The 12,777-nt window shown below is 43.1% G+C and overlaps 1 protein-coding gene across 1 annotated transcript in view; it reads left to right on the top strand.

The window, feature by feature from the left end:
* XRRA1 (X-ray radiation resistance associated 1) overlaps positions 1-12,777 on the top strand; it is a gene marked incomplete at its 5' end in the record, with an annotated part of 51,313 nt that overhangs the window by 20,336 nt on the left and 18,200 nt on the right. Inside the window, 4 exons of the mRNA XM_081098833.1 lie at positions 4,644-4,772; positions 5,695-5,912; positions 8,189-8,229; positions 9,584-9,709. Of these exons, the coding sequence (XP_080954959.1) occupies positions 4,644-4,772; positions 5,695-5,912; positions 8,189-8,229; positions 9,584-9,709 (514 nt within the window). The remainder of the gene's footprint in view (positions 1-4,643; positions 4,773-5,694; positions 5,913-8,188; positions 8,230-9,583; positions 9,710-12,777) is intronic.

Below are 12,777 nucleotides of genomic sequence, written 5' to 3'. Positions count from 1 at the left end.
CGACATTAAACTAGCTGGATATTTTCTGAATCACTCTGATGATACAAATTTGGGCTACAGTTTTGTGAGAGTACCAGTCTGCCTCTGCATTGCCCTTTCCTGTTCACACCAAGGCAGCCTTCCCCTGGCCATGGGATGAGGGGAAGGGAGGTAGTTCTGGTGCACTCTCTCCCAAGGGTATATCCCTTTAGGATCGCAGATTCATATAGGGGGTCTGCAAGTACAGGCCCCTCCTTCTGTTTCAACAAGACCAGCAAATGTCCTCAAGGCAAGTGGCTTCTTGTGCTCAGTTCCTGTCTCTGGATTTTTCGATTTTGGCATAATATTTCCTTACATGTTTTTAAATGATAGGTCTTTTTTTGTTTTTATATTTTATTCATTATTCCAATTTCAGCAAAATGTCTTGTTACGTAAAGTAAAGCAAGTCTTCACTACTCTACACTTCTATTTCCTTACATATAAGCTCAGGAGAATAAATGCACCCCTACTTACATCAGAGTAACAATTGAAATGATTGTGCTTTAAAGCCTGTGAGGCTCCGGACAAATATTATTGTCATTTTCTTCCCACTCATCTGTCCACTCCCAGTATGCTCTGTGGATCAACCTCTTAAATGATGGTGATCCCCAGTTGTCCTCTCTTAACCTGCTATTTTTCTTAATCTTTATGCTCTTTCTTAATGTTCTCATCTTGTTCAGTCTGTTATTTCTCTGCCTCACTTCTAGCTTCTGAGCTGTAATCCCATAGATCCAGTTTATCATACCAAACTCATAGACATGCCATGCCAAGTGGGGCTCAGTGGTGGGCACTGCTCTCCATGCTAGAAACCTGGACATATGCCTGAATTCTTCCCTCCCTCACACATCTATCCAGTCATCAGATGCTTTGAATTGTACTTCCTAACTTTTTCTCAAACCTGCCGTTTCTGTTTGGTCTCAGTTTCCAGTTTCTTACCTCCTAACCCACCCTCCTTACCATCAGCCAAAGTGATGTTTCTAAAATGCACATCTGATGAGAAAAGTGACCCCAAAGGATTGAGGAACTTCTCCAGAATCACATGACAGGTACCTGCCAGCTACCTCCAATGTCACAGGTTTCCACACTCCTTTCTCAGAGTCAAAAGGAGCTTAAGCTCATTAAAATTAAAATAGATTCACACCATACCCATCATAAAATTGAAGATCAGAGGAGGAAAAAAAATAAATATAAATAAATAAATAAAATGCACATCTGATTCTACCACCTCCCTGCTTACAGTCCTTCAGCAGCTCCTCACTGTGCTAGATAAACTCCATTAACATTTGTAAGGCTTCATGAATTGACTCTACCTACTTCTCCATCCTCTTTTCTCTTCACCTTTCTCCATTTCAGCATATACCTCATCTATTGTGAATTATTTGCGTCTCCGTTTCTGGATAGATCACATTATTATCTCTGGGTGCATGAAGGGAATCATATTTGACCTACTCCATCTTTTGACAGCTCTCATACTTGTTTTGACCGACAGCTGATACTTGAGCTCTCCCATGAGGCCTATTCCCTTTCCCCACTGGACCAGACGAATCGGCTCTCTCAGGCTTGACCAGCACAGATCAGAGGGGATTGTTACCTCCCTTTTTCTAATCACTGTGCTCCCAGCACCACCTAAGAGGGCACTAGCTTTGTAGCAGCCACATCATAAGTCCTCTTCTACTCAAGTAAACTGTTAATCCATGCCTCCCTCATCCTGTGTTTGGCCTGGTGGGTTTTCTGTATCTTATCACAGCACTGATCTGGCATTTGAACATACCTTAGAGCTTGCTAAATTTCATCTTGTTTGCCACAGCCCTTGGTTCAGTCAGTTGAACGGTAATTTTAGCCAAAGTCTTGCAATGTAAAATAAAAGAAAACCCCTTTCACCATACAGAGATGCTTGGCACCACCGAGAACTGACAGCAAGCAAAGCAGCAGCAGCCCGAGAGTCAGAGCTCAGGGCTCCTGATCCCCATTCCCATGCTGCGTCTAAAGAGACACAAAAAAATTAAGTTAAACCTGTCAGATTTTAAATGCCATTAATTCCTTTGGCCAAGAGCAGGTATAATAAAAATAGCACCACTCTGAACAGCTGGAAACCTCGGCCTCTCCACTACTAACAGACGCCTACCACTTCTAAGAGCTCTTCTCCCAGGATTGCCCTGGGAAGGGCTTAGTGGGAGAGCCTGAGGCTTTCTTCCGGTCATGCATCTTGTCCTCCTCACCCACCTACTGACTGTCCCCCTATTTTAAGACAAACTTTTCTATGTTATAATTAGGGGACACTTTTAAAAGGCAAAGCACTGTAACTTGTCACAAGAGACAGGACAGAGCCAGCTTCTTCTCCATTATGGGGTCTAAGAGGAATTTCTCTGAAGGCTTATTTCTTAGCTGTTTAGTATTTCACTGGAGTAAAATAAAGGTTGGCCAATTATTTATAAATCAACAGAGTTGCTGTGCACCCTCCTGTAATTCTCTCAGGTACTGGTAGAAATTTAAAATTCAATGTAGAAAAGTTGGTCCTTTCAGAAAGGAAAAAAGTCATCTGTGACCTTGAAATTCATGAACAAAGGCTTCTTTCCTTCTCTGTTGTCTCTGGTCTTTGGATGTCAAGCCTGTTTCCCTCCACGCTGCCAGGGCTCTTTCTGAAACCATATCTGACTGGTTCCCTTTCTAGTCAGAACTGTCATGATTATAACTAGAGCACTGGGAATCTCACAGCCATGCCTTAGGACCACACTAAATGTAGGTCCTAGGCATTATGGGGGAGCCAGGCAGGTCTGTCAGCTTTCACATCTGCTCCTCTCTGACTTGCCTCATTTTTCTGTACAGGTGAGCTGCCTGTGTCTGTCTAGGCCCCGTGGTGGGAAACATGACTGCCCACAGCTTCTAAATACATTACAGTTCAGCCACCAAGAGATCCTTTTCCTCCCTGTTCCTTTCCCTCTATCACTGTGGTTAAGAGCACAGCAAATTCCCTCTCCATGTTTCATGGTGAAACTTAAATGTTGCCTTCCTTGGGCCTTCCTCACAGAGTGGGTATCTCCCACCTGCTCTGCACCTCTGTTACAGCCTTTGTCCCACTGCGAGCAGTGTGTCCACCTCCTCCACAAGACTGTAAGCCTCTTGAGGGAGAGAATGCATTTGTTCTTTTTCTCTTTGTATTCTCAGTGCCCAGCTCTATAAATGTTTGTAAAAGAAATTCGTGAGTGTGAATGGATGAGTGAATGACTATTGTACCCTCTCTAAATTCACCTTTGAAATATTCCTGACTCTAGTATCCTCTTATAGTCCTTTTGGACTTTTGAACTCACTACCTATCTTTATCAAGCTCTCTCTGGCACAGGCAACAACTACCCTTCCATCTCCCCACCCTTTACTAGTAATCCACATGGGACTTGAAGATGCGATGTGAGAGGTGAGGGCTGCAGGACAGGGCCTGGGGTTTCGAGTCAAGTTTGAGCTCTGCCACTTTCTAGCTTTGAGACTATAGGCAAGTCACTCTGAGTTTGAGTTTCCTCATCTGAAATGGAGATAATACTTGTCTTCCCTAGTGCCGTTCTGAGAGGACATATCTAAAACACCTAACACAGCCCTTGCCGATTTTGTTCAGTGGTTAGAGTGTCGGCCCTCGGACTGAAGAGTCTCAGGTTCTATTCCAGTTAAGGGGACATACCTTCACCTTCATTGCAGGTTCAATCTCAGACCCAGTTGGGGTGCAATTAACAACAAAAAAACACCCAAAACGATGCCAGGAATGCAGTAAGCTCTGAAGAAATGTTACCCTACCTTCTTGCTATTTGTGGCTTATATGCATCTATATGTATTTGTGACTGAATGTCAGTGTGTGCGTTTATGAGTGTATGGAGGAGATGGAATGAGAACATGACTTGAGTCATCTGCCTTTGTGTACTTAAAAAGAGTTACCTAGACCTCATCCACCTGGGGACAAAATTGAGGTCACATTAATGGTAGTACCTAAAAGGCCACTACTTCCTGCCCCATCTGTGTGACTCAGGACCTCAGCCTGTTAAATTCCACTTTTGGGTGTTTCTGGGAATCCTCCAAGGGTTTAAGTTTAAAAAGAGACTTCTCGGTTTTCCACTGATGTGTGCATTTTATGAAGGCACGTTAGCCTTACCGCAACCAGCCTACCTTACCCCACCTACTCAGTGGCAAGGCTGTGGTCCATGTCAAGGGCGTTGTCTTCTGGTGCTCTCCTGGTGAGCATCCTTGGGGTGATACAGCATACCCGGGTGTCTGTCCCGACCCCCAAATCTGCAGTGTTCTCCCTGCAGAACACTTTCCCCAACTCAGTTATGCCTCAGTCACTCTGGTATTTTCCATGAGAACTACAAGTGCCCCTTTCCCCCAATCTTGCCACAACCGAGTCTCACAGAGCCTATCAGTGAATGGATGGAACCTTTCTCCATATAGAAGACTATGTATGAGTGAGGTTGGGGAAGGGAGCAACATGTTCTGGTCCTTCTCTGAGGGACCTCTCTGGGCCACTAGAGAGGTTTCCAAGTTGGTTAGACCTCTTGATTGATTCCTTATCCTCCATTTCTTCCTGGGGATGGTGGAGTTGGTCCCCTGCCCTTGCTCATTAACCAAGATCTTTTCACTCACAGGGAGACATCTGTAACATCGTTGACAAGCAAGAGGTACATCCTGAGGTTCCCAGCACTGGAGACACTGATGCTGGATGACAACAAACTCTCCAACCCCAATTGCTTTGCCAGCCTGGCTGGGCTCAGGAGGTAAGGCCACAAGCCTCTCTCTGCAGGGCCCTCTATAACCCCCAGCCTAGCTCACACCCTGAATGCCACTCTGGAAGCCAAAAGGCCTGGGTTTCAATTCCAACTCCACCACTTACCTCTGCTGTGTGGCCCTGGGTAAGTCATTTCTCCCCCTCTGAGCTTTAACCCAGCCGTAAAAGTAAGGCATCAGTAAAGGCACTTCTGATAATGTGACTGGATTAGAAGCCACAAAGAGAAAGGCAGGAAAGGGGAGATATTACCAGAGACAGGATCCTGACCCTGAGAGAGGAGACAGAAAAAAAGAAAAAAGAGCCAGAATCAGAAAGATAAATTTAACGCTTTTTTGGTTGAAGTAAAGAAAATGCTGGCACTTAAATGGTTAAGTTTTATTTTTTTTAAAATATATTTTATTGATTTTTTACAGAGAGGAAGGGAGAGGGATAGAGAGTTAGAAACATCCATGAGAGAGAAACATCGATCAGCTGCTTCCTGCACACCCCCTACTGGGTATGTGCCCGCAACCAAGGTACATGCCCTTGACTGGAATTGAACCTGGGACCCTTCAGTCTGCAGGCCGACGCTCTCTCCACTGAGCCAAACCAGTTAGGGCTAAATGGTTAAGTTTTAGATCCCTGGAAATTTTACTTTGGATTCAGCTACCATTTACTGAACACGACTTTGTTCAGTAAACCATTTATGTTACCTCATTTAATCTTCACAAGAGCCTTGAAAGGTTAATAAATATTATTCCCATTTTAGAGATAGGGATATTGAGGCCCAGAGAGGCTAAGTCACTAGCTCAAGGTCACACAAGAAGAGTAAGTGTCCAAGACTGAGTCCATATTCTTCCCTAAAGTTGCTTGGTATGTGTCCCTGAGGTATAATAATGTCGAGATTCTGTATTCACTTTCCTTAATTGAAGACTGAAGAAGTTAAGCCTGGACCAAAACAAGATTTTCCGGATCCCGTACCTACAGCAGGTTCAGCTCCGCAACGGGTCGGGGGAATGGGTTGGAGACAGTGGGAGTCCTCGGAGAGGGCCCCCATCCATTCTGCAGCCCAAATCCTGGATATTTGAGGCCTCAGATGAACATCCGAATTATACCATACTGCCCATGAAAAAGGATGATGACCGGACAGGTGAGTGATGCCCCTCGTTCCAGAGACTCTCGCCCCATGGTGAGAGGAAGCTTCTGAGAGTTTATTCTGAAAGCCTGGCTCCCTGGGGAGCTGCTATACTTCAGCTATTGGGCTTGGGGAGGTGGAGGTCTCACATGAATTATTTCAGTGACTTTCTAACTAGTTCTCAGTTAAGATGCTTCTAAAATCTAATTAAAAGTTGTTTTTTTAAAAAACCTGAACAAGAAACTCAGAGGTCAGGCTTTCCGGAGATGGTTAATTCTGGGGTGCACTGATGTTCTCAAAGGGCTCAGGCTCTTTCCAGCCTCTTTTCTGCCATTCTTGGCCAGCTTGCTTGTCTCTGTAGGTTGATCCCTGGTGAGTCTCAAGATGGCCCCCAAGTGCCAACAAAGCCAGATGGCAACAAAGACAGTTTCCTTTCGTGTGTTGCTTTTCATTTTGCTGTTTAAATTATTCTTTCAAAGAGGGTTTGCATGTAGTAGACTTTTCTGAGTTTCTAAATATACAAAATCACCTTTATATTGGAATGCTAGTTTGGTTGAATAGCTTTAAAATAGTTTTCCCTTAAAACTTGGATGATATTACTCCATTGCCCTCTAGATCCGTTGTTGCCAATGATGCCAATCCGATTCTCATCTCTCTGTAGGAAATCTATTTTTGCTTTCCGGAATTTAATATCTTCCTCTTATCCTTTGGGATTTTTACTAGGGTGCATCTTCATGTACAACTTTTTTTGTTTATCCTGTGAGGTACTTTAAAGGTTCTTTCAATCAGAGACATGTGGTTTTCTTCACCTTAGAGAAATTTCCTTTCTTTTCCCCTTTCCATTCTCTTTGTCATCTCCATCTGAAATTCCATAATTTGCTTAAAGCTGGATCTACCTTCTAGTTCTCTTTCCTGCTATTCTTTATCTTTCTCTGCCTTTTTGCACTGCATCCTGAGAGTCAGCTCAGTCTTTCATTTTATGAATTAGCTCTTCAATTGGGTCTGCTCATTTATCCAGCACATTTATTAGTCTTTTGTTTGATTACCCTATTTTAAATTCACAGAATTCTTAATAGCTTCTCTTCCCTGCTTTTGTTTTAGGAATGAAATAGCCTTTCAAATGTCTCAGAGGATACAATTATTCTATTTTAAAGTTTTCTTTTTGTTAACTAAACTCCCTTGTGGTGTTTCTTTCAGATGCTAGTTCTTCTATTTTTCATATTTAATGACTTTGTTTCAGAGTGTTAATTTTCCTAAAATACAAGGAGATTCTTAATTGTCCATCTTTTTGTTGTACAATTCCCAATCAGAACCTGAGGATACAGGTTGTGATATCTGGGCTGCTTCCTGAGTGTGGAGAAGAGCAGGATGTGCATTCAGGCTATGCTGCAGCTCATTTTCTAGATGTGGCGGGGGGGGGGGCTCTCTGCCTCCCCAGAGGATTGCCCCTCAGCACCCACACCTGTGACCACAGCCCTTCCTCCTGCTAATTCCTACTTTGTTCCTTGCACAAACCTTTCCCAGACTCCTTTCCAGCCCGAGTCACAGAAGTTATTTATGCCATGTGGTATTCCACCCCATCATTGTTTATGTGATTTCATGGAACCTTTTACAGTATGTCATTAACACATGAAAAGGGTCTCGTTAGCTGGAGCAAAGTTGAGTGGTGCTTGCACAGGATGTAGTCCCGGTCAGTGCTCTGATTTATTAGGTTGAACACAACTGTTTATTGGCTCATCTCTTTCTGCTGGTCCCAAAATGACATCACTCTGCAGCCTCTCACAGTGCTGCTGGTTATTCTTAGCCTGTCTCCTGAATTCACTGTCTTAACACATTCCATTTCTACTAATATAACAGATAGTATTTTAAAATCCTCTGACATAATATCTTTTATCCACAATTCTATCTTCTAAGACACATTGGTTTGTCTTCTGACCAATACTGTCCAGTAGTTCTGAGGCTAGAAAGCGCTTGTATGTTGCAAAGTCAAAAAGAAGGTCAGTTTAGTAAGTGAGGGGTGCAGGGTAGTATGAGATAAGATTGGAAAAGTAGGCAGGGGCAGGTCAGGCAGGACCTCAAAGGCCTTGCCTAGGAGTTTGGATTTTATTTTAAGTGCAAAGGGCTTATTACCTAACAGATGTCACCTCCAGCTCCTCTTCCTATTTAGCATTGGGTGAGACCCCTCTGGGAGGAACTCTGCTGTACACAGTGGGTGGCTGGCCCAGACCCTGGCCTCTCTGGAGTCACTCCATGCTCTCTCCAACCTTTGTTCTATTTCTCTTTTGTTTCAGAGGTTGTGTTCTCACCTTACCCTGGATTCCCAACCTCAGAGGTAAGCACTATTTCTTTTATATTTGCATCCTTGAGTTAGAACATTAATTTTAATAAGCAAAAGTGAGTTATTGGAGCCATTTGGAGAGACATTTATACATATCACATTTGGAGTTACAGAGAGACATTTATACATATCACATTGAAGAAACTGATTCGTTGAACAAATATTTCCCCTGTAGCTGTGCTGGCCTGTGGAGATGCAGTGATTGGTAGACTAGACAGGCAGGTCCTGGGCCTCACACAGTGCTTGGGCCGCATTCACTGTGCTCAGATGCTACTCCGTAAGTGGAGGTTGCTGCCTCCAGTGATGAAGCTGGCATTGAAGTAAAGCTGCCACCAGATGGATTTCATTTAGCTCCTACCGAGAGTCCCCCAAAGCGAGTGGTCCTTGCCAGTTATTCCAATCGAGGGTCATGCCACTGGCTTAGACACTTTATTTTTGTTAGCCCAGAATACTGGTTTCCTCTCAAGGTAAACACTTACTACCCAAGCTCACGAAGATGGATGCACCAACTAAGTGTTGATTTATTTTACAATATGAAGTACAATTGCACATTAGCTAATGGAGCTTGGAAGAGAATCTTGTTCATTTGAACCCAGTCAGTAGCCCAACATCTACCTTGTAGTTTCCTCGGCTTCCATCTAACTCAGGAACCAGTGAGTGAACTGAGTTAGGCACGCTTAACCCAGCTCTTTTCAATTTTCTGTTTGATCAAACATGTGGACCCTCGGCAAGTTGGGTTGTGCTGAGAGGCCAAGACCCTGCAAGTTACCCAGATGCACACTGGGCCACGTTCAGGCCCCACAGCCTGCCTGAAGTGATTCAGGACTTAGCTGTTGTTCCATCCTGCCATGAAGAGCCTCCACTGTAGGACGTGAGCTAACCCATCAGTCAGGTGGTCAAGGTTCAGGTCACTCTTTTCCGTCTCCCCACTAGGAAAAGTCCCCTTAACAATGCCAGCAACTCCCCTTTGTCCTCTGGAGAAATTTTAGCCCAGTTATGTAGAAGGAGGGTCCAGTTCAGGATAAGGGCTGTAGGACAGTTTGGGAGGAGGGGACAAAGAACCTCTGATGTCTATACCAGTGCTGCTAGCCTTTGGCCTCAGAGAACTTGAAATGGGAACTTTGGGTGCTAGGGAATTAGCTCACATGTGAGCTCAGAGAACTTGGAACCAGAACTTTGGGCCCTTGGAGACATCTTCCTTTATGACCCCAGATGTAGCTTCTATCCAAGCTTCTCTGCAATGGCTATTCTTTTCACCACACCCATAGGAAGGTCATGCTGGCCCTCATGGCTTTCAACTTCTTTATCATCAAGGCACTTTGACTTGGACTTTTTTTTTCCTTCTAAGACAAACAAGGTATGTGTACTTCCTCCCATATTTGAGATTCTTCCCGTGAAGTCACTGAAGGCCAGGAACCAGACGCTGGCCCCACCCTTCCCAGAGCTGAGGTGCCTTAGCCTGGCCTACAACAAGGTGACTTTTTGCTTCTCGACCTATTTCCTCAGGGGCACAGGTGGGAGGGTGGCCAGCCCTGTAATTCCCTGCATTATAGGTCTGAGGCTCAGGAATTCTCAGGGTAGAGGAAGTGGAGGGAGTTTAGGCCAAGGCAGGAGTCCATCCATTCAGTCACAGATATTTATTTAGCAATTGTCATGTATCAGGCTCTGTTTTAGGCTTGGGTATACAGCTGTGTAAAGAAAGATTGGGTCCTGCCCTTACGGGGCTTGTCACTATAGAGAAGACTAATACTGGACAAATAATCACAATAAAAGCATGTTTAGTGTTATACAGAAATTGATAGTGCTATGAAGTATATGATGGGGATGAGGAAGGGTGTCTAACCTAATGTTTGAGAGTAAGGAAGATTCTGGAGAGAGTGGTATTTAAGTTGAGATCTGAATCAATGAATTTAATTGGGTGAAAAGTAAGGGTAGAGTATAGAGAAATGTTCTAGCCCTAAGGAACAGCAGATATAAAGTCCATGGGACAGATTTAACATGTGTTTCCTTAACATGTTTTACGTTAATATATTTTGCCAATATCCATGTCCTGTTTTAATTCCTGTAAACCCCACTAACAGAGCCCTTCTCAAGTCTGAAATACAGACAACTTTTAAGGTGCTCTGCTTACATTCATTCTAAGGCAATCAGCTAAACCCCCCACGTGTTTTATCATTTTAGCTTTGGCATTTAGGCCTTTGATCTATTTTGAGTTAATCTTTGTATGTGGTGTGAAATAGAGGTTTTCTCAACATCATGCATTGAAAAGACTATTCTTTCTCCATTGAGTGATCATCTCACCCTGTACAAAGTGGACCATAAGTGTGTTATGGATTCCTCTTTCATTTTTGAAATTGGTAATTTGTGTCTTATTTTATTGATCCAAGATAGTTAGAAGTTATCCCTTTTATTGAATGTTTTATTATTAAACTACCTGCTGGTTTCACTGTATTTCTCTATTATTTGTCTGTTTTCCATTTTATTAATTTCTGCGCAAAGTTTTATTTTGTACTACTCAGTGAATTTAATTTCCTCTTATTTTTCTAATTTCCCAAGTAGTATAATTTTAGGCCATTGACTTAGATCTTTCTTCTTCTTTTTTAAAAAATATGTTTTTATTGATGTTTAGAGAGAGAGAGGAAGGGAAATGGATATAGAGATAGAAACATTGATAGGAGAAAAGCATCATCGAATGGCTGCCTCCTGCACATCATCTACTGGGGATCAAGCCCACAACAGGAGCATGTGCCCTGACCAGGAATCGAACCAGTGACCTCTAGGTTCAGAGATTTATGCTTAACCATGAAGCCACACCAGCTGAGCAGACCTTTCTTTTTTTTTAATTTAAGCATTGATTTAGCTGCATCTTACAAATTGTGATTTGTGTTTTTATTTTATTTTAAATATATTTGTATTGACTTCAGAGAGGAAGGGAGAGGGAGAGGGAGAGAGAGATAGAAACATCAATGATGAGAGAGAATCATTGATCAGACCTCCTGCACGCCCCCTACTGGGGATCAAGCCTGCAATCCAGGCATGTGCCGGGATCCTTCAGTCCGCAGGCCAAACTGTAGGGCATGTTTTTATTTTCATTCAGTTAAAATATTTTAAAGTTGCCAAACCGGTTTGGCTCAGTGGATAGAGCATCGGCCTGCGGACTGAAAGGTCCCAGGTTCGATTCCGGTCAAGGGCATGTACCTCGGTTGCGGGCACATCCCCAGTAGGGGGTGTGCAGGAGGCGGCTGATCGATGTTTCTCTCTCATCGATGTTTCTAACTCTCTATCCCTCTCCCTTCCTCTCTGTAAAAAATCAATAAAATATATTTAAAAAAAAATATTTTAAAGTTTTGTTGTGAGTTCTTTGACTCATGGGTTGTGTAGAAGTGAGTCAATTTCCAAATATATGGAGCTCTTTTATATGTCTTATATTTGTTTGTTTCTAATTTAATTCTGTTGTGCTAGATAACATAAGCTGTATGATTTTATTCTCCTGAAATATGTTTAAGCTTGTTTTATGGTCCACCCTATATTCTATCTTCATGGACATTCCATGTTAATTTAGGAAAAAATGTGTATTCTGCAGTTTTGGGGGGGGGGTAGTGTTCTCTCTCTCTCTCTCTCTCTCTCTCTCTCTCTCTCTCTCTATATATATATATATATATATATATATATATATGTTAAGGTGGTTGGTAGTGTACTCAGAGCTTTTCTGTGCCATTTTTTGTCTAGTTGTTCTATTGGTTATGGAGAGCTGTGTGTTAAAATCTCTAGTCATGATTGTGTATTTGGTTTTTATTCTCCCTTTAGTTTTGTCAGCTTTGCTGCATGTGTTTTGAAGCTCTACTATCAGGTATATATACATTTAGAATGATTATATATACCTGTATATGTTGATCCTTTCATTATTGTGACTGTCACTCTTTGGATCTAATAACATCCTTGTCTTGGTGTACATCTTGTCTGATTTTAATAGAGATACACAGCATACTCCTACTATTGGCATAGTATATCTCTTTCTATCCTTTTACTATCAACCAAACTATAGTTTATATTTAAAGCACTTCTCTTTGAGACAGCATCTAGCTGGTTTTCACTGGGGTGCCAGAGCCTTTTTCTATGTTCCCACTCTGGCCTCAGCTTGCAGCCTTCCCTGGGTGCCTACAACCGAGGGGTTTATATCCACACATTTGTTCCTTCCCCATCAATAGACTGGTTTTCCTTATTACTTAGTGCTGGCTGGTGTGGTGGTAGCAGGGGTAACGTGGCCAAAGGAAGGGTCCAACCCCAGTCTTAAGTACGCCCTGGGTCCCTGGGTCTCAAGAATGGGCCTTTCTCGTAGTCCTACCCCTCTCTCCGCTGTAGCAGACCTCTAATTCCTGCCTTTCCTGCAGTGGCAGCTGCTCAACTCCTCCAGGCCTACACCCTGAGGAAGGCGCTCTCCAGCCTCCCTTCCGGTGTCCAGTCTTTCACACATAGATGGGTGTGAAACTCCCTTGTGTCTGCAGCCTGTTCTCTTACTCTAGCCCACACTTGGCCTTTAGC

Source organism: Myotis nattereri (genome assembly GCF_964212035.1).
Source record: "Myotis nattereri genome assembly, chromosome: 9".
In the NCBI taxonomy this organism is placed as follows: domain Eukaryota; kingdom Metazoa; phylum Chordata; class Mammalia; order Chiroptera; family Vespertilionidae; genus Myotis; species Myotis nattereri.
Note: the sequence above shows the minus strand (reverse complement) of the source record. Positions and strands in the feature narration are given on the sequence as shown.